The sequence below is a fragment of the Hemiscyllium ocellatum genome, chromosome 50 (assembly GCF_020745735.1).
Source record: "Hemiscyllium ocellatum isolate sHemOce1 chromosome 50, sHemOce1.pat.X.cur, whole genome shotgun sequence".
NCBI lineage: Eukaryota > Metazoa > Chordata > Chondrichthyes > Orectolobiformes > Hemiscylliidae > Hemiscyllium > Hemiscyllium ocellatum.
Genome location: NC_083450.1, coordinates 8,734,940 through 8,757,197, shown reverse-complemented (window position 1 = coordinate 8,757,197; position 22,258 = coordinate 8,734,940). Strand labels below are relative to the sequence as shown.

Genomic DNA, 22,258 nt, shown 5'->3' with positions numbered 1-22,258 from the left:
TAGGCCCTTCGGCCCAACCAGTCCACACCAACCCTCCAAAGAGTAACCCACCAGACCCATTTCCCTCTGAGTAATGCACCTAACACTATGGGCAATTTAGCATGGCCAATTCACCTAACCTGCACATCTTTGGACTGTGGGAGGAAACCAGAGCACCCGGAGAAAATCTATGCGGAAACAGGGAGAATGTGAAAACTCTACACAGACAGTCGCCCGAGGCTGGAATCGAACCTGGGACCATGGTGCTGTGAGATGACAGTGCTAACCACTGAGCCCACCATATCACCCCATGTTTAAACATGCAGTGCAAATGATGACACTGACAGCTGGGTTAATGTCAGAGTTACAGAGCAATGATTGGCTTATGAGGAGAGACTGAGTTGACTGGGATTGTATTCATTGGAATTCAGATGAATGACAGAGATTTTACCAAAACATTTAAAATTATGAAGGAAATAGATAAGATAGATGAAGAGAGGATTTTTTCACTGGCAGGTGAAACTAGGACAAGAGGGCATACCCTCCAGATTAGAGGGGGTAGATTTCAGGCTGAATTGAGAAGGAAGTTCTTCACCCAGAGGGTTGTAAATCTATGGACTTCCTTGCCCAGTGAAATATTTGACGCCACTGCAGTAAACGTTTTTAAAGCTAAGATAGGTTTTTATTTGAACAATTAAGTGTTAAGGTGAGAGGGCGGGTAATTGGAGCTGAGGCCACAGAAAGATCACCCATGACCTTATTGAATGGCAGGGCGGTCTCGAACGCCCAGATGGCCTACTCCTGCTCCTTATCCTTGTGTTCTGATGTTCAGGGAAGAGTGCTGTTGACTGGATGTGAATGTCTCAGCATTCCTGCAAGAGCAGTCCCAGTCTTGTCCTGCAGGGGTCAGGACTCTCTCCTGGGGTGAGGAACCTCCTGTCAGGCACCCCTTTGACTGTATGGGCTCTCTGCCCTTTCCTTCACTCACTCATGGGATGTGGGCATCACTGACTGGCCAGCATTAATTGCCCGTTCCCAATTGCCCCTTGAGCTGTCCATTTGAACCGTCACTGTCCCCCAGGTGGTTAAGGGACACCCAACAGTGCCATCAGGGAGGGAGTTCCAGTGTTTCCACACTGAAGGAACACCCGATGTACTTCTGTGAGAAACTAAGCTCACACACTTCAATAATTTCAGTCTGAGACAAGATCTGAATCAGTAGTGTCATTTATTTTACTCTTGCAAGACAGTGTGATGTCCACTGTCTGTCTACAAGGCAAGGGACTCACACACCGAATTCAACGAATACTCGATATTTATATAATTTGGTTTCTATATTTCTTTTTATTTCATTGCTCCTCCCCTGTTTACATCCTCCACTTCTCTAAGACCTGGACCCATTACTCCTGTTTATCTCTTGTCTTATCCAGCCTTTTCTGTGACAAAATGCTTATTTCTGGCCTCACAAGGCCGTTTGACCTCATCCTGCTGTGGGTCATTGTTAGGCATATCCTTTCCTTACCATTATCTACCCCCTCCATCTGTGCCGCCCCTCTCATCATCTTATCTAGTTGCCTGTGATATCTACCATTGTTTTGCAGTCCCGGTTCTTTCTTGCATACACTTTTAGCTAATACGCTGTCTAAGGAGCCTCGTAGTCTTGTAGATGATACACACTGCTGCGACTGAGCATCGGGGAGGGGTGGGAGGTGGGGGGGGTTTGAAGACTTGATCATGTGATTCGATCAAGTTGGCTGCTTTACCCTGAACAGTGTCGAGCTTCTCGAGTGTTGTCAGAGCTGCACCCATCCAAGGGCAATTGGGGAGTATTCCATCACACTCCTTGTCAATGGTGGGGGGGCTTTGGGGGGCGTCGGGAGCTCCTGTCCAAGGGGGTGTGACAAAGGAGACTTTCAGATGACAGACAGAGGAGGCCAAGATGCAAGGCCCAGACGGATTGGTCCGAAGTTGCCACAGAGACATAGAGATGTCCAGCACAGAAACAGACCCTTTGGTCCAATTCATCTATGCCAACCAGATATCCTAACCAACTGTAATCTACTCCCATTTGCCAGCATTTGGCCCATTTCCCTCTAAACCCTTCCTATTCATATCCTCATCCAGATGCCTTTTAAATGTTGTAATTGTACCAGCCTCCAGCACTTTTTCTGGCAGCTCATTCCATACACGCTCTGCATGAAAACATTAGATCCCTTCTAAATCTTTTCCCCTCACCTTAAACCTATGTCGTCTAGTTTTCGATTCCCCTACCCTGGGGAAAAGACCTTGTCTATTTGCCCTATCCATGCCCTTCATGATTTTATAAACTTCTACAAGGTCACCCTTCAGTCTCTGATGCTCCCAGGGAAAACAGCCCCAGTCTATTCAGCCTCTCTCTGTAGCTCAAACCTTCGACCCTGGCAACATCCTTGTAAATCTTTTCTGATCCCTTCCAAGTTTCACAGCATCCTTGCGATAGAAGGGAGACGAATTGCACACAGTATTTCATCAGTGGTCTAACCAATGACCTGTACAGCCGCAACATGACCTCCCAATTCCTATACTCAGTGCTCTGACCAATAAAGGAAAGCATACCAAACATCTTCTTCACTATCCTATCTACCTGTGACTCCACTTTCAAGGAGCTATGAACCTGCACTCCAAGGTCTTTTTGTTCAGCAGCACTCCCTAGGACCTTACCATTAAGTGTATAAATCCTGCTAAGAGTTGCTTTCCCAAAATGCAGCACCTCGCATTTATCTGAATTAAACTCTATCTGCCACTCCTCAGTCCATTGGTCCATCTGATCATGATCCCGTTGTACCCAGAGGTAACCTTCTTCACTGTCCACTACACCTCCAATTTTGGTGTCATCTGCAAGCTTACTAACCACACCTCCTATGTTCACACCCAAATTATTTATATAAATGATGAAAAGCAGTGCACCCAGCACAGATCCTTGTGGCACTCCACTGGTCACAGGCCTCCAGTCTGAAAAACAACCCTCCACCACCACCCTCTGTCTTCTACCTTTGAGCCAGTTCCGTATCCAAATGGCGAGTTCTCCCTGTATTCCATGAGATCTAACCTTGTTAACCAGTCTCCCATGGGGAACCTTATCGAATGCCTTGCTGAGATCCATATAGATCATGTCCACTGCTCTGCCCTCATCAATCCTCTTTGTTACTTCTTCAATCAAGTTAGTGGGACTCCTTTTCCCACGCACAAAGCCATGTTGACTATCCCCGATCATATGTGAAACTCGAACATATGGAGAAAGAGCTGAGGTCAGGGATGAGTTGTATTTGACATTAGGCATAGAAAGTAGAAGGAGGAGTTGGCCTTTCAGCCCTTCAAGCCTGCCCTGCCATTATATGTGAGCATGTCTGATCACCCAAACCAGTGACCTCTTCCCACTTTCTCCCCATAAACTTTGATTCCTAGAGCCCTCAGAACTGTGCCCGTAGCCCCTTGAAAACATTCCATCAATCGCTTTCTTGAGGGGGGGGGAGAGAATGCCAATTTGAGGAAATCAACACTGGGGAATTCCACGCCAACTCCTTCAGTACCTACCTTTGCTACGGTGTCCCAACCAAAAGCCAGTCCAAGCGAGCACCAAATTGCTGTCCAGAAGCCTTTGCATGGCCAATCCACCCTAACCTTCACATCCCTGGGCACTACGGGACAATTTAGCATGGCCAATCCACCCTAACCTGCACATCCCTGGACACTGTGGGACAATTTAGCATGGCCAATCCACCCTAACCTGCACATCCCTGGGCACTACGGGACAAGTTAGCATGGCCAATCCACCCAAACCTTCACATCCCTGGGCACTATGGGACAATTTAGCATGGCCAATCCACCCTAACCTGTGCATCCCTGAGCACTATGAGACAATTTAGCATGGCCAATCCACCCTAACCTTCACATCCCTGTGCTCTATGGGACAGTTTAGCAGGGCCAATCCACCCTAACCTGCACATCCCTGGGCACTAAGGGACAATTTAGCATGGCCAATCCACCCTAACCTGCACATCCCTGAGCACTATGAGACAATTTAGCATAGCCAATCCACCCTAACCTGCACATCCCTGGGCACTATGAAACAATTTAGCATGGCCAATTGACCCTAACCTGCACATCCCTGGGCACTATGGGACAGTTTAGCATGGCCAATCCACCCTAACCTGCACATCCCTGGGCACTATGAAACAATTTAGCATGGCCAATCCACCCTAACCTGCACATCCCTGGGCACTATGGGACAGTTTAGCATGGCCAATCCACGCTAGCCTGCACATCCCTGGGCACTACGGTACAATGTGGCATGGCCAATCCACCCTAACCTGCACATCCCTGAGCACTACGGGACAATTTAGCATGGCCAATCCACCCTAACCTACACATCCCTGGGCACTATGGGACAATTTAGCATGGCCAATCTACCCTAACCTACACATCCCTGGGCACTACGGGACAATTTAGCATGGTCAAAGGGCTATCACAAGCACAATGGGCCTAGTGACCTCCTTCTCAGCTATTGGGTACAGAGGGTGGCAAGTGGACATAACAGACTCTGGCAGCTTCCAGGCTCAGGGCTTACGGTCTCCCAGAATTAATCCTAACCCATCTCCCATTTTGTTTTCCTGAGCGCAGATGATTTCCACGGACAGTGGCAAGCTTGTGAAGGTCTCGGAGCTGCCAAGTTTCGCCTGGGAGATCCCGAGAAAGCCATTCTTTACTACAAGCAGGCCCTAGCTGCTCTGGGGAAATCCCAGGTACGTCTGTTTATTCACTCAGTGGATGTGGGTGTCGGGGGCCAGACTTGTATCTATCGGCCCTTGCAAAGGTTAGGTTTAGGCTTCATTGTCACGTACCCAAGAACTAAAGTACAGGAGCACAGCGAAAAGTCTTCAATGACCCCACACACGGCGCCACCTTAAGTACAAGTAGCTCGGTACAAAAACTTAACAACAAGGCAGAGATCAGTAAGTAGCAAAGTTAAAAACTAAACATTACAATCTTAGAATCCCTCAGTATGGAAATAGGCCCTTCAGCCCAACCAAGTCCATACCGACCCTCCAAAGAGTCTCCCGCCCAAACACATTCCCCATTATTCTACATTTACCCCTGTCTAACACACAATGGGACAATTTAGCATGGCCAATCCACCCTAACCTGCACATCCCTGGGCACTATGGGACAATTTAGCATGGCCAATCCACCCTAACCTGCACATCCCTGGGCACTATGGGACAATTTAGCATGGCCAATCCACCCTAACCTGCACATCCCTGGGCACTATGGGAGAATTTAGCATGGCCAATCCACCCTAACCTGCACATCCCAGGGCACTATGGGACAATTTAGCATGGCCAATCCACCCTAACCTGCACATCACTGGGCACTACGGGACAATTTAGCATGGCCAATCCACCCTAACCTGCACATCCCTGGGCACTATGGGACAATTTAGCATGGCCAATCCACCCTAACCTGCACATCCCTGGGCACTATGGGAGAATTTAGCATGGCCAATCCACCCTAACCTGCACATCCCAGGGCACTATGGGACAATTTAGCATGGCCAATCCACCCTAACCTGCACATCACTGGGCACTACGGGACAATTTAGCACGGCCAATCCACCCTAACCTGCACATCCCTGGGCACTATGGGACAATTTAGCATGGCCAATCCACCCTAACCTGCACATCCCTGGGCACTATGGGACAATTTAGCATGGCCAATCCACCCTAACCTGCACATCCCAGGGCACTATGGGAGAATTTAGCACGGCCAATCCACCCTAACCTGCACATCCCTGGGCACTATGGGACAATTTAGCATGGCCAATCCACCCTAACCTGCACATCCCTGGGCACTATGGGACAATTTAGCATGGCCAATCCACCCTAACCTGCACATCTTTGGACTGTGGGAGGAAACCAGAGCACCTGGTGGAAACCCACACAGACACAGGGAGGAGAATGTGCAAAATCCTCACACACAGACAGTCGCCCAAGGCTGGAATCGAACCCAGCTTCCTGGTGCTAACCACTGAGCCACCGTGCCACCCCTCCTTAGTATTAAATAATGAAATGAAGCAGGGTAGCAACCAGGGCAGCACCAGGAGGTGGAGAAGTTGACATTTCAGGAGTGACAGTATCAGCACAAGTTGCAGCAGGGGGATTCGAACCCTCGCCTCCTTAGAGACTGGAACCTGAAGTCAGCACCTTAGGCCACTTGGCCACGCTCTCAGACCCTGAAGGGGTGTTACACCCGAAGCATCAACTTCTCCACCTCCTGATGCTGCCTGGCCTGCTGTGTTCTTCCAGCCTCCTGCCTGTCTACTATGGATTCCAGCATCTGTGGGATTTTTTTTGTGTCTCTTAAAGTTCAACCATTGCAGTCTTACTGAAGTGCTTAGTCATGGTGTGACCCCCACTTCCTGCAAGGGCTCGATCTCCTCCTGTCTGGCGCCATTTCCCCATGCTGGCTCAATCTTCCCCAGCTCTCGTCATCGCTGCAGATGTCGCAGGGGGTGGAGGGGTGGGGTGGGGTGGGTTGGATCTCAGACCATCCAGGCCTGATCCAGGCGCCATCCCGGGTCCACACGACAGGCATTGGGAACCCGCCAAGAGGTGGGGGTGAGCCTCCTTCTTGAACCCCTGTAGTGGTGGAGGTTCAGCCACAGTGCCAATGGGGAGGAAGTTCCACGATCTTTGGCCCCAGCAATGCTGAAGAGAGGGCCCATTCTCATTCGGGATGGTGGGGTTTGGAGGGGACTGGTGTATCTGGTGTCCTGTCATTTCAGGTGGTCATAGTCGTTCGTTTGGAAGGTGCTGTCTGAGGAGCCTCAGCAAGTCACGGCAGTGCGTCTTGGATACACTGCTGCGACTGAGCATCGGTGGTGGAGGGAGTGGTTAGATTCCACTACAGTGTGGAAACAGGCCCTTCGGCCCAACCAGTCCACACCGACTCTCCGAAGGGTAGCCCACCCAGACACACTTCCCTCAGCCTAATGCACCTAACACTATGGGCAATTTAGCTTGGTCAATTCGCCCTGAACTGCACATCTTTGGACTGTGGGAGGAAACTGGAGCAAACCCACGCAGACACGGTGAGGGGAGAATGTGCAAATTCCATACAGATGGCCGCCCCGAGGCTGGGATCGAACCCGGGTCCCTGGCGCTGTGAGGCAGCCATGCTGACCACTGAGCCGCCATGCTGCCCCAATGTAGTCTGTGGTGCCAATCCAGTGGGGGCTGCTTTGTCCCTCGATGGTGTCGAGATTCCCCAGTGTTGCTGGAGCTGCACCCATCCAGACAAGTGGGGAGTATTCCCTCACCCTCCTGATTCATGCCTTGCTGGTCTTGGTGAGGCGTGAGCCAAGGTATGCACCGTAGAATTCCAGGCCTCTGACCTGCTCTTGCAGCCAATGTGTTTACAGGGCTGGCCTGGTTCAGTGTCTGATTGATGGACGTAGGAACCGAAGGTTGAAGGACCAACAAAGAAAATATATGTATTGATGTAGCACCTTTCGCAACCACAGAAGATCCCAATGTGTTTTACAACCAATGAAGCACATTTTCGGATGGGCTCAGTGTTGTATTGTCGGAAATGTGGCAGGTATTTGTGCACAGGAACAGTGATAATACCCATGTCATCTATCTTTATTAATGTGGGGTGAGGAATAGGTTTTATTCCCAGACACTGGGGAGAACTGTCTGACTGAGAACGTTTCGCCCTCACTCCACTTTAAAACAACGCCACCTGATATTTTGCATTCAAATGGACAGGCAGCAGTGTTCCCTCAGTGCTGACCCTCCGATACTGCTCCCTCCATCAGCGCTGACTCTCTGACAATACAGTACTCCTCAGCGCTCACCCTCCGACATTGCCCGCTCCCTCAGTACTGACCCTCTGATACTGCCCCCTCCCTCAGCGCTGACCCTCCAACTGTGTGATGCTCCCTCAGTGCTGACCCTCCGACAGTGTGATGTTCCCTCAGTGCTGATCCTCCGACAGTGCTGCATTCCCTCAGTGCTGACCCTCCAACAATGTGATGCTCCCTCAGCGCTGACCCTCCGACAGTGTAATGCTCCCTCAGCACTGACCCTCTGACAGTGCTGCATTCCCTCAGCGCTGACCCTCCAACAGTGTGATGCTCCCTCAACGCTGACCCTCCGATAGTGTGATGCTCCTTCAGTGCTGACCCTCCGACAGTGTGATGCTCCCTCAGCGCTGACCCTCCGATAGTGTGATGCTCCCTCAGTGCTGACCCTCCGACAGTGTGATGCTCCCTCAGCGCTGACCCTCCGATAGTGTGATGCTCCCTCAGTGCTGACCCTCTGACAGTGCAGCGCTCCCTCAGCGCTGACCCTCCGACAGAGCAATGCTCCCTCAGCACTGACCCTCCGACAGTACCGCATTCCCTCAGCGCTGACCCTCCAACAGTGTGATGCTCCCTCAGCGCTGACCCTCCGACAGTGTGATGCTCCCTCAGCACTGACCCTCTGACAGTGCTGCATTCCCTCAGCGCTGACCCCCCAACAGTGTGATGCTCCCTCAGCACTGACCCTCCGACAGTGTGATGCTCCCTCAGCGCTGCCTCTCCGTCAATGTAGTGCTCCCTCAGCGCTGACTCTCTGACAGTGCAGTGCTCCCACAGTGCTGACCCTCCGACAGTGCAGCTCTCCCTCAGCACTGGCTCTCCAATGCTGCAAGCTCACCCTCTGCGCCCCATCCCTCTGTGCTGGCCTGCGACAGTGCCCCCTGCATCAGCCCTGGCCTTCTGTCAGCGCCCACTCCCCCAGCACTGACCCTCCAACAGTGCCACATCCATCTGCACCGACCCTCTGCCAGTGCGGCACTCCCTCAGCCTCAACCTTCTGAGAGTGCCCATGCTCTCAGCCCTGACCCTCCGACAGCGTGGGACTCCAATTACTTGTTCTGTCAGGTAAGTGGGACGTGCAAGCTTGGAACTCAGATTGGAAGGCTGGCCCAAAATGTAAGAGACCATGGGATCCAAAGTTGCCTTGCCAATAGGAGGCAAAGACTGATGATGGAGGGTTGTTTTTGTAATTGGAACTTGCCTGAAGTAGTATACTACCAGAATGACCCTTGTTGTTTATTATGTACGTTCACAACTTGGATATCAATGTAGAAGGTATAATATTGTGCACAGTTCTAGTTGTTACTGGTCTGGACTAGGTCAAACCACTCAAAATATTCTTAAGCAGACAGCCCAGTACAAAGGGGTGGCTCAGTAATGAGCACTGCTGTCTCACAACACCAGGGTCCCAGGTTCGATCCCAACTTTGTGCGACTGTCTGTGTGGAGTTTGCGCATTCTCCCCGTGTCTGCATGGGTTTCCTCCCACAGTCCAAAGATGTGCAGGTGAATTAGCCACTCTAAACTGCCCATAGTGTAGCGTGCATTAGTCAGAGGGAAAAGGGGTTTGGGTGGGTTACTCTTCTGAGGGTCGGTGTGGACCTTTTGGGCTGAAGTGCCAGTTTCCACACTGTAGGAAATCTAATCTAATCATAACTTTGCAATTTGCTTTGGTAAGTGTACAGTGAAAGTTACCTAGAGTAAGTTAGCGAAGTTGACTACCAGGTTTTAAAACAGACAAAAATTTATTCACAAAATTACACAATGAAACATAAAGAACCCTTCCAGAATTCAGTCTATCCAACTAGATTTGTGCTGTTCCTAAGAAACACAAGAGTGCCAATAGGCAAACCCTCTTATATAACACAGTAAAAGATGGAACAAATGCTTCACAGGTTGAAGTTAGAAGGGCAGAAGAAGAGGGAGAGAGTTTCCACATAGCTCACTGTTGAACTCCTAACTAGTTCTGGACTGAATCACTCAGCTAGAGAGCTGACCACTCCCCTTCCATTATACAGGTCACTTCTAAATCATGACCACTTTGGCCTGAAGTCTCATTTGCTTAGATATAAACAAAAGGCCTCTCAATACCCTTAAATCTCTGTACCAAACCAGGCTAATCAGAACTGCAAACCTCTGGGTGGGGTCGGGGGGGAAACAAGGACACAGTATCCTTGAGAAAAGGAACAGCTTTCAGTAAAAAGGGACCGTTTTGTGACACTATACTATCGGAAGGACATTATTGCATGATGCAGAGAAAATGCACCAGAATATTGCCTGGTATGAAAAGTCTCAGTTATGAGGAGAGGCTGCATAGACCAGAGGGTGTAGTGATTAGCTGAGGAGCAAGTGGTTCACAGGAGATCTGAGAGAGAAGATATTCACCCAGAGGTAGGAGGATGGAACGTGCTTCATGAGAGGCTGGTGGAGACAGCTACTCTCGCAACATTAGAGACGCATCTGATTGAGCACTTAAAATGCCAGAGGACACTAGAATATGGACCAAATACAGGTTAATGGGATTAATGTAGCTTGTCTCTATGCTGTATAACTCTAACAAAGCCATAGTCTGATGGCTGCAGAGAGAGAGAGAGGCAGACAGAGAGAGAGGGGCAGTCAGAGAGAGGGGCAGTCAGAGAGAGGGGCAGTCAGAGAGAGGGGCAGACAGAGAGAGGGGCAGACAGAGAGAGGGGCAGACAGAGAGAGAGGCAGACAGAGAGAGAGAGACAGACAGACAGACAGAGATACAGACAGAGAGAGAGAGACACAGACAGGGAGACAGACAGACAGAGAGACAGACAGACAAGGAGATAGACAGAGAGACAGACAGAGAGACAGACAAGAGAGAGACAGAGAGGCAGACAGAGAGACAGACAGACAGAGAGACAGACAGAGAGAGACACACACACAGACAGGGACACAGACAGACAGAGAGAGACAGACAGACAGAGAGAGACAGACGGACAGAAAGAGAGACAGAGAGACCATGAAGGGATTGGTACCCAAGCTCAGCAAAGTGCCTCTTAGTGACAAGAGAAATGTGGAACTTTACACTGGACAAGGTTTGAATAACTCCAGCGATGATTAATCGACACGGGTTGTTTACAAGGGAGTAGGGACAATCTCCATATCCCTGGGTGCTGAGTGATGTGGGAAATGTGTCAGGAATAAGCACACATTGTACAAACTGGACCTGAGCAACGTACAGGTGAGCACAAAACTACAGAGTGATTCCCTGCAATGGGAGCTAGATTATTCACATCTTAGGCTGCTTCCTCTTCCCACTTTTATATTTCTGCAGGAACCCAGTGGGTCAGCCCAGGAAAGGATTGTAAACAAACTGACAGATGCCATTCAGTACAAGCTGTCCCTGAACAGTGTGTTGCCCCACGCCAGCGGTATCCCACCCGCCATGCCTTTGGTAAGTGTTTGACATGCAGTGACACCACCTGTATTTCAGAGACCACTGCATCAGTTCCCAATTCCTAATGCTCAGCTTAATGGTACAGAGGACCTCTGACCCCATTTGCCTCACACCGGCAGAATGTTTTAGTGCAGACAAATGTAGAGGTGGCTTTACTCTGTACCTAACTTCATGCTGTCCCCATCATGGGAGTGTTGGATGGAGAGACAGTGTAGAGGGAGCTTTACTCTATATCTAACCCTGTCCTATCCCTGTCCCTGGGATGTTTGGGGGGGGCACAGTGTAAAGAGAGCTTTACTCTGTATCTAACCCTGTGCTGTCCCTTGCCTGGGAGTGTTTGGGGTGCACAGTGTAGAGCGAGCTTTTCTCTGTATCTAACTCTGTGCTGTTAGTTTTGACTGAGCAGGGGGTGGGGGGACTGTGTAGTACGAGTTCTGCCTTTCTTTATAAGATATGCTTCTTCCCCTCCTCAAAGCAACAGGGTCTTAAACTAACTAGCCACTGTCTGTGTTTCTGATGTGATGAACCATTAATGATCTACATTGTTCACAGAAGTACCTACCTGGAAATTTCCCTCGAACATTGAAGGCTCCCGCTCCTGTCACCCATGGACCAACAAACAGGCATCAAATGCAAATAATTCAGTAAGTAAGGTGTTACACACTCCCGAGGTACGGTGGAATTTGGAGTTTAGCTGTGGAGGGGCCACTGTTGGACTGGGGTGGACAAAGTTAAAAATCACACACCAGGTCATAGTCCAACAGGTTTATTTGGAAGTACTAACTTTTGGAGAGCTGATCCTAACTAGGAGTTGTGTGACTTCTAACTTTGGAGTTTAGGGAATATGCTTTGTCCTAGATTAGATTAGATTCCCTACAGTGTGGAAACAGGCCCCACTAGTCCACACTGACCCTCCGAAGAGTAACCCGCCTAGACCCATTTCCCTCTGACTTATACACCTAACACCATGGGCAATCTAGCACGACCACTTCACCTGACCTGTACATCCCTGGACACTACAGGACAATTTAGCATGGCCAGTCCACCCTAACCTACACATCCCTGGGCACCATGGGACAATTTAGCATGGTCAATCCACCCTAACCTACACATCCCTGGGCATTATGGGATAATTTAGCATGGCCAATCCACATCCTGGACACTACGGGACAATTTAGCAGGGCTAATCCACCCTAACCTGCACATCCCTGGGCACTACGGGACAATTTAGCATGGCCAATCCACCCTAACCTGCACATCCTGGGCACTACGGGACAATTTAGCATGGCCAATCCACCCTAACCTGCACATCCCTGGGCACTACGGGGACAATTTAGCATGGCCAATCCACCCTAACCTGCTCATCCCTGGGCACTACGAGACAATTTAGCATGGACAATCTACCCTAACCTGCACATCCCTGGGCGCTACGGTACAATTTAGCATGGCCAATCCACCCTAACCTGCACATCCCTGGGCACTATGGGACAATTTAGCATGGCCAACCCACCCTAACCTGCACATCCCTGGGCACTATGAGACAATTTAGCATGGCCAATCCACCCTAACCTGCACAACTTTGGAAACCGGAATACCTGGAGGAAACCCCATGGAGGACATGGGGAGAATGTGCAAACTCCACACAGACAGTCGCCCCAAGGGTGGAATCAACCCTGGTCCCTGGTGCCATGAGGCAGCAGTGCTAACCACTGAGCCACCATCTTGAAACCCCAGGCGGCTTCTCCACCGACACCATCCCCGCCCCGTCCACTGCACCTTCTCTGTAACCGCAGAAGGTGCAACACCTGCCCCTTCCACTCCTCCCTGCTCACCATCCAAGGGCCTGAACCAGGTGAAGCAACATTTCACCTGTACCTCCACCAATCTTGTGTAGTGTGTTCACTGCACCTAATGCACGTTGGAGAAACCAATCGCAGACTGGGTGATCGCTTTGCGGGACTCTGACCTTCCCATAGCCCATCACTTTAACACAGTGTCCTGCTCGCATGGCCACATGTCTGTCCTCAGTGGAGAAGGCCGGAAGAACATAGCAGGCCGGGCAGCGTCAGCAGGTGGAGAAGTCAATGTTTCGGCTGTGACCCTTCTCCAGTCCTGAACAAGGGTTACACCTGGAATGTCGACCACTCTGCCTCCTGATGCTGCCTGGCCTGCTGTGTTCTTCCAGCCTCCTGCTTGTCTACCTTGGATTCCAGCATCTGCAGCTTTTGTTTTCTCTAACATAGGAGGTACAGTTAGTAAGTTTGCAGATGACACCAAAATTGGAGGTGTAGTGGACAGCGAAGAGGGTTCCCTCAGATTACAACAGGATCTTGATCAGATGGGCCAATGGGCTGAGAAGTGGCAGATGGAGTTTAATTCAGATAAATGCGAGGTCCTGAAATTTGGGAAAGCAAATCTTAGCAGGACTTATACACTTAATGGTAAGGTCCTAGGGAGTGTTGCTGAACAAAGAGACCTTGGAGTGCAGGTTCATAGCTCCTTGAAAGTGGAGTCGCAGGTAGATAGGATAGTGAAGGCAGCGTTTGGTATGCTTTCCTTTATTGGTCAGAGTATTGAGTACAGGAGTTGGGAGGTCATGTTACGGCTGTACAGGACACTGGTTAGGCCACTGTTGGAATATTCTGTGCAGTTCTGGTCTCCTTCCTATTGGAAGGATGTTGTGAAACTTGAAAGGGTTCAGAAAAGATTTACAAGGATGTTGCCAGGGTTGGAGGGTTTGAGCTACAGGGAGAGGCTGAACAGGCTGGGACTGTTTTCCCTGGGGCATCAGAGGCTGAGGGGTGACCTTATAGAGGTTTATAAAATCATGAGGGACATGGATAGGATAAACATCTTTTCCCTGGGGTGGGGTAGTCCAAAACTAGAGGGGGCATAGGTTTAGGGTGAGAGGGGAAAATATAAAAGGGACCCAAGGGCAACATTTTCACACAGAGGGTGGTACGTGTATGGAATGAGCTGCCAGAGGATGTGGTGGACGCTGGTACAATGACAGTATTTAAAAGGCATCTGGATGGGGACATGAATAGGAAGGGTTTGGAGGGATATGGGCCGGGTGCTGGCAGGTGGGACTAGATTGAGCTGGGATATCTGGTCGGCATGGACGGGTTGGGCCAAAGGGTTTGTTTCTGTGCTGTACGTCACTATGAGTCTATGGTGTGTCTGTCCTCTGCATGCTGTAGTGTTCCAGTGAATCCCAACGCAAACTGGAAGAGCATTTTCTCATCTTCAGACCAGGCACGTTACAGTCTTCTGCACTTCATACCGAGTTCAACACCCTCAAATTGTGAACCAGCTCCCATTCCTTCCCTTTCTTTTAGCTTGTTATCATATCCTCTTTTCCCTCCCCTCCCGTCCAAGCAGGACTGTCTGTCCTTTCAGGTCTGGGTAGAGACAAATGCTGGAATCCAAGGTAGACAAGCAGAAGGCTGGAAGAACACAGGGAGCCAGGCAGCTCCAGGAGGTGGAGAAGTCGGTATTTCAGGCCTTAAAGAAGGATTACACCCGAAACGTCAACTTCTCCACCTCCTGACGCTGCCTGGCCTGCTGTGTTCTTCCAGCCTCCTGCCTGTCCTTTCATGCCTGGCAGGGAGACTCACCATTGTTCTGCCGTTCTCACTTTCCGATCACTTAATCTGAACCATCAAATTGTTTTCTCCGTCAGCACCCTGCACCCTACCCTTCCACAGTTCACTTCAGCTTGCTCTCTCTCTCTCTGCACGGGGTGCTGTCTGACCCACTGTAATCTCCAGCCTTTGTTTTCAGTAGGGATTCCATGATTCTATGATTCAGTACTGGTTCCGCTCAGTTCAGCTACACACGACACGTCTCACAAGGGCCAGCTGTGAAATAGAGTCATAGAGATGTACAGCACGGAAACAGACCCTTCGGCCCAACCCGTCCATGCCGACCAGATATACCAACCCAATCTAGTCCCACCTGCCAGCACCCGGCCCATATCCCTTCCTATTCATATACCCATCCAAATGCCTTTTAAATGTTGTCATTGTACCAGCCTCGGGTAAAAAATGAGGTCTGCAGATGCTGGAGATCACAGTTGAAAATGCGTTGCTGGTTAAAGCACAGCAGGTCAGGCAGCATCCAAGGAATAGGAAATTCGACGTTTCGGGCATAAGCCCTTCATCAGGAACCCTTCCTGATGAAGGGCTTATGCCCGAAACGTCGAATTTCCTATTCCTTGGATGCTGCCTGACCTGCTGTGCTTTAACCAGCAACGCATTTTCAATTGTACCAGCCTCCACCACTTTCTCTGGCAGCTCATTCCATACCCGTACCACCTTCTGTATGAAAAAGTTGCCCCTTAGGTCTCTTTTATATCTTTCCCCTCTCACCCTAAACCTATGCCCCTCTAGCTCTGGACTCCCCCACCCCAGGGAAAAGACTTTGCCTATTTACCCTATCCATGCCCCTAATAATTTTGTAAACCTCTATAAGGTCACCCCTCAGCCTCCGACGTTCCAGGGAAAACAGCCCCAGCCTGTTCAGCCTCTCCCTGTAGCTCAAACCCTCCAACATCCTTGTCAATCTTTTCTGAACCCTTTCAAGTTTCACAACATCTTTCCAATAGGAAGGAGACCAGAACTGCACACAATGTTCCCTATTGGCACAATTATGCATTACTTTAGCACTTAACTCAAAACGTACATGATATCATCACAGGCCTACTCAAAGACAGTGCCCTGAGCGAGTCACGCTCTGCGTAGCTGAATTAAAACCATTCTCAAAGTACTGATGGAATAGCCACTAATGTGAAGCCACCTGGGGTTTCAAGACTGGAGGTGTTCCGCAAAGTGGTCACCCAGTCTGCGATTGGTTTCTCCAATGTGCATTGGGTTCACAAATACAATACACAAGATCGGAGGAGGTACAGATGAAATGTTGCTTCACCTGGTTCAGGCCCTTGGGTGGTGGGCAGGGAGGAGTGGAAGGGGCAGGTGTTGCTCCTTCTGTGGTTACAGGGGAAGATGCAGCGGACGGGACGGGGCTGGTGTCGGTGGTTGTAGAACGAACTGGAGGCAACGATCCCTGCCAAATGAGGACATTGGTAGTGAGAGCAAGATGTGTTTGGTGATGGAGTTGTCTGAAATGGCAGAGAATGATTCTTTGAGCGCAGAGGCTGCTGGGACAGAAAGTGAGGACGAGGGGTACCCGATCACGCTGTTGTCAGCGATGGGAAGGGGGAGGGGGGTGGCAAGGGAGGGAGGGAGCACGGGCGATGGGACGGATGCAGTTGAGGGTCCTGTCGACCAGAGTGGGTGGGAAACCACCTTTTACAAAAAGACTATTAAAACTGTTCATTATTGAAACATTTACATAACACAGCCAGAGCAGGGAAATATAAAGACAAGTACAGAATAATTGTCAATGCCAACATTAACTCTCCCATTCCACACTCTAATCCGAAAAACAGACGAGCTCAGTGAGACTGACGTAGGACAGGAGGCCTTTCAGCCATAGGGGTCAGAGAGATGTACAGCACGGAAACAGACCCTTCGGTCCAACTCGTCCATGCCTACAGGATGTCCTAACCTAATCCAATCCCACTTGCCAGCACTCGGCCCATATCCCTCGAAACTCTTCCTATTCATGTCCCCATCCAGGTTGTACGAGTGCCCACCACATCCTCGAGCAGCTCATTCCATACACGCACCACCCTCTGTGTGAAAACGTTGCCCCTTAGGTCTCTTTTATATCTTTCCCCTCTCACCCTAAACCAATGCCCCTCTCGTTCTGAACTCCCAAACCCTTTACAGCGAGCAGCCCTGCAGAGTCAAACAAAGTCACAACGTGTGGTGCTTGGAAAGCACAGCCGGTCAGGCAACATCCAAGGAGCAAGAGAGTCAGCATTTCGAGCATAAACTCTTCATCAGGAACGTGTGAAGGGCTTGCGCTCCAAACGTCGACTCTCCTGCTCATCGGATGCTGTGCCTTTCCAGCACCACACTTTTTGACGCTGATTTGGAGATACCGGTGTTGGACTAGTTAAAAAAATCATACGACACCAGGTTAGAGTCCAACAGGTTTGACCAGTCGGACCATAACCCTTTGCTGTGTGATTTTTAACATTTTGACGCTAGTCTCCAGCATGCAGTCCTCACTTTCTCCCCGCGGAATCAGACGAGATAGGAGCTCTCGCTTCCTTGAGCTGGACCTTCGGTATTATCCAAACATGATAGGCCCAAGGTGGAGCAGGGCGAGTGTTAGAGAAGAGGGCAGAGGAGGGGTGCGCGTGCGGTGAATGCTCCAACCAATGTTTCTCCCCTGCACCTCTGTTCCTGAGCAGACAGGGGGAGAACCGAACAGCCCCCGAGCCCTCCAGCTACCGGAGAACACAGCAGGTCCAGCGGGGAAGCTGCCAGGATGGGTTCACTTCACGAGGACCTGCAGGCCCAGGCACCTCTGCCGCAGACACCGAGAATTCGCTCAGCGGGGACCTGGCAGGTAAGGAGCAGCCGCAGGTGAGGCGGGCACCGCCATTCCTTCACTTTTTAAAACCGGGATTGCTGCCTAACGGGATGGGACCTGTCACAGCTTTCAGTTTGAGAGCCGCACTCGTGCAGAACCGTCAGGCCAGTGCAGCACACGCAGGTGGCCTTTCGGCCCGCAGAATCATTGGATTGTGACATGACGCAACTCATACTAGGATCTTGGGGCGGCGAAGTGGCTCAGCGGTTCCGGTTTCCTCCCACCATCCAAAAATATGCAGGTTAGGGTGGATTGGCCATGCTAAATTGTCCCGTAGTGCCCAGGGATGTGTAGTTTAGGGTGGATTGGCCATGCTAAATTGTCCCGTAGTGCCCAGGGATGTGCAGTTAGGTTGGATTGGCCATGCTAAATTTTCCCATAGTGCCCAGGGATGTGCATATTGAGGTGGATTGGCCATGCTAAATTGTCCCGTAGTGCCCAGGGATGTGCAGGTTAGGGTGGATTGGCCATGCTAAATTGTCCCGTGGTGCCCAGGGATGTGCAGGCTAGAGTGGATTGGCCGTGCTGAATTGTCCCATAGTGCCCAGGGATGTGCAGGTTAGGGTGGATTGGAATTGCTAAATTGTCCCGTGGTGCCCAGGGATGTGCAGGTTAGGGTGGATTGGCCGTGCTAAATTGTCCCGTAGTGCCCAGGGATGTGCAGGTAGGGTGGATTGGCCATGCTAAATTGTCACGTAGTGCCCAGGGGTGTGTAGGTTAGGTGCATTAGTCAGGGGTAAACATCTGATAATAGGACAGGGAAATGGGTCTGGGTGGGTTACTCTGTGGAGGATCGGTGTTACGACACAGGGTAAACCCCTCTGCTAACTTAAACCAGCCACACAGAGAAGATTCAGCTCGGGCTGTAACCTGTTAAAATTCAAGAGGCAAAGGACTATCCCAGAGGTCACGACTTAAAGTAAAAATTTACAACTTTATCCTTTAATTCCAGCAGAGAATATTAAAACCAACAACTATTTACAACTTCTTTCTCTTAAACCTACCTGTTGCCTCCCACTCTACAATACTAGTCTGATAAAAATTCCCGATTAAGATTTACAAAAAAGAATCATGTTTCGAAACCAGGCAGCTTTGCAAATTCTCCTTTCTAGATTTTCCCTGTAAATGCTCTCCCTGTCAGCCTTGATGTCCTGCTGCACGCACTCCCTACAGACGGGTATCTTTCAGAGAGCTTTTCAGCTAGCAGTCTACATTTGTTGGTCCTTGGCAGTTCTCCCCCCAACTATTCAAAATGACTGGTTTATACCCTAATACATCGGATTGTTTTATTGATTTTAATATTAGCAAAATACTCAATTCAAATTTGATTGGATTTTGGTATCTTGGGGCACAGCCAATCTCGGGGCATAATTTAAACTGATTGGCTGAATTTGAATTTGTTTTTGTTTCATGGTAACCTATCCGCTGCTATTTGTTTCGATCAGGTGTGACATTGTTGCCTTGTTCAGGACTCTCTGTGCTTTGTCAGTCCTGGCTAGCTTTTCAACTCGCCTAAAGGTACAGTCCACCTCTACACCTTCATAACAGCCAGTGTGAACTCACAGGGCGAAAGGGCCTGTTTCCACAGTGAAGGGATTCTATGATCTTCACCTCGCAGAAAGAGACCATCGAACCCGCAGCATCCCAACATAGACACTCACTCACACCACACTCCCTGCACTCCTGCATTTACTATGGCTAACCCACCTAGCCTGCAAATCCTTGGACACCTCAGTGCAAGTTAGCATGGCCGATCCATCTAACTGGAAGGAGGTGACTCACCCCATTGTGGCTACACCGGCTCCCAAAAGAGTTACCTGGCTAGTCCGACTCCCGGCCCTGTCTCCATAGCGTTCTGGATTCATCACATTCAAGTTCAGATCTGGCTCTCTACCTAAACCTTTTTCGTTTTGAATCCCTACCGTGTGGCCAGAGGCCATTCAGCCCTTGGAGTCTGCGACCCTCTGAAGAACATCCCACCCAAACCCAATCTCAGCAACCTCACATTTCCCATGGCCAACCCACCTAGCCTGCACATTCTTGAGCACCTGAAGGAAACCCACGCAGACCGGGGAGATTGTGCAAACTCCACACAGTCACAGGAATTGAACCTGCATGCCTGGCGCTGTGAGGCAGCAGTGCTAACCACCGTGTAGCTCCTCAACAGATCTCTCACATATTAGAGTTGACCTTTCTCTGCACTGTCTCTGTAGGTGTAACACTATGTTTTGCATTCTATTCTATTACCCTGATGCACTTATTGAAGGTATGAATTGTCTGGATAGTGCACAAAACAGGACTTCTCACTGTATCTCGTTACACACATCAACAACAAATCAAACCAAATACTCTATGCCTATATTTATAAACACAAGGATCCTGTAAGCCCTTTCAAATTGTGTCAAAATGTGTGGTGCTGGAAAAGCACGGCCGTTTAGATGCATCCGAGGAGCAGGATAGTCGACACTTTGACCATAAGCCCTTCATCAAGAACGAAGAGTTTCAAGGATTCAGGCCTCTCTGAGAGAATGGCTGACCCCTGATCCTGAGACTAGTCCCAACCCTGTCAAACCCTGTCCGAGTAGAATCCCTACAGTGTGGGAATAGGCCCTTCAGCCCAACAGGTCCACACCGACCCTCTGAACTGTAACCCACCCAGACACATTCCCCCCACCCTACACTTACCTCATGCACCTAACCTGCACATCCCTGGACACTACGGGACAATTCAGCATGGCCAATCCACCCTAACCTGCACATCCCTGGGCACTATGGGGCAATTTAGCATGGCCAATCCACCCTAACCTGCACATCCCTGGGCACTACAGGACAATTCAGCATGGCCAATCCACCCTAACCTGTACATCCCTGGGCACTATGGGACAATTTAGCATGGCCAACCCACCCTAACCTGCACATCCCTGGGCACTATGGGACAATTCAGCATGGCCAATCCACCCTAACCTGTACATCCCTGGGTACTATGGTACAATTTAGCATGGCCAACCCACCCTAACCTGCACATCCCTGGGCACTATGGGACAATTTAGCAAGGCCAATCCACCCTAACCTGCACATCCCTGGGCACTACGGGACAATTCAGCATGGCCAATCCACCCTAAGCTGCACATCTTTGGACTGTGGGAGGAAACTGGAGCTCTCGGAAGAAACCCACACACACGTGGGGGGGAGGAGAAGAATGTGCAAACTCCACAAACACAGATGCTGGAATTGAACCTGGGTCCCCAGTGCCATGAGGCAGCGGTGCCAACCACTGAGCCACCGTGCCACCCCAGTCTTGTTTCAGTGAGCTCACCTCTGATTCTTTGAAACTCCATATTTTCGAGCCTCCCCGATCTCCCCTCCATAGGGCCCCCCCACCTAACCTGGGAACAAACCCCACAAGCTCTTTCCAAGGCACTCTTCACCCCTCCCCCCCTTCGTCAAGAAGGACTTTCGGGTTCATAGGTACGGGGGGAAAAGGGGGGACAGGGGACTCGGATGGTCAGCTATAATCATATTGAATGGCCGAGAAGGCTGGAAGGCTTAATTCCAGATTTTCATTGAATTCAAATTCTACCGTCGATTCGAACCTGGGTCCCCAGAACATTACCTGGGTCTCTGGATTAATATTCCCGATTCACCTGCTCCTCGGTCACTGTCTGACCTGCTGCGCTTTTCCAGAGCCACACTTTTCGGCTCTGATCTCCAGCATCTGCAGTCCCTCACTTGCCCTGGATTAACAGTCCAGCGCTAAAACCACTGAGCCCTTTGTATAATCCCGGTCTTGTTTTTTTTTCCCCAAACCTGTGAACTTTGAGCCTTTCCCCTCTTTGTAAGAACTTTGGATCTCTCACGTTATCTACTTCGATAAACAAAAGTCCCTCGCTGTTATCATACTGTAGATTTGGTGGCCTCCTGGTGAGCTTGCTGCAGGTGTACCAGGCTTTGGTGAGGCCACACCGCGAGTGTTGTCTGCGGTTTTGGTCTCCTGGTCTGAGGAAGGACAATCTTGCTATTGAGGAAGTCCGGTGAAGGTGCTCCAGACTGATTCCCGGGATGGCAGGACTGACAGATGAGGAAAGATTGGATCGACTGGGCTTGTACTCACTGGAGTTTAGAAATGTGAGGGGGGGATCGCGGACAAACATATAAAATCCTGATGGGCCTGGACAGGCTAGATGCAGGAAGAATTTTCCCAATGTTGGGCACTAGGGGGGTTACAGTCTCAGAATAAGGGGTAAACCATTAAGGACTGAGATGAGGAAGAGTGTCTTCACTCAGAGAGTTATGAACTTGTGGAATTCTCCCCCACAGGAAGCTGTTGGTGCCAGTTCATTAGATATATTCAAGAGGGAACTGGACTTGGTCCTTGCAGACAAAGGGATCAACGAGGTAATAGAAAGAAAGCGGGGAGTGGGAAACTGAGATCATGGTGGTGCAGGGCCGAAT

The 22,258-nt window shown here is 50.2% G+C and overlaps 1 protein-coding gene across 1 annotated transcript in view; it reads left to right on the top strand.

Annotated features, from left to right (window-relative positions):
• LOC132805546 (tetratricopeptide repeat protein 24) overlaps positions 1-21,841 on the top strand; it is a 35,745-nt gene extending 13,904 nt beyond the window's left edge. The window contains exons 5-9 of the mRNA XM_060820657.1: positions 4,639-4,760; positions 11,180-11,299; positions 11,855-11,946; positions 17,625-17,799; positions 21,647-21,841. Of these exons, the coding sequence (XP_060676640.1) occupies positions 4,639-4,760; positions 11,180-11,299; positions 11,855-11,946; positions 17,625-17,799; positions 21,647-21,841 (704 nt within the window). The remainder of the gene's footprint in view (positions 1-4,638; positions 4,761-11,179; positions 11,300-11,854; positions 11,947-17,624; positions 17,800-21,646) is intronic.
• The last annotated feature ends 417 nt before the right edge of the window (positions 21,842-22,258 follow it).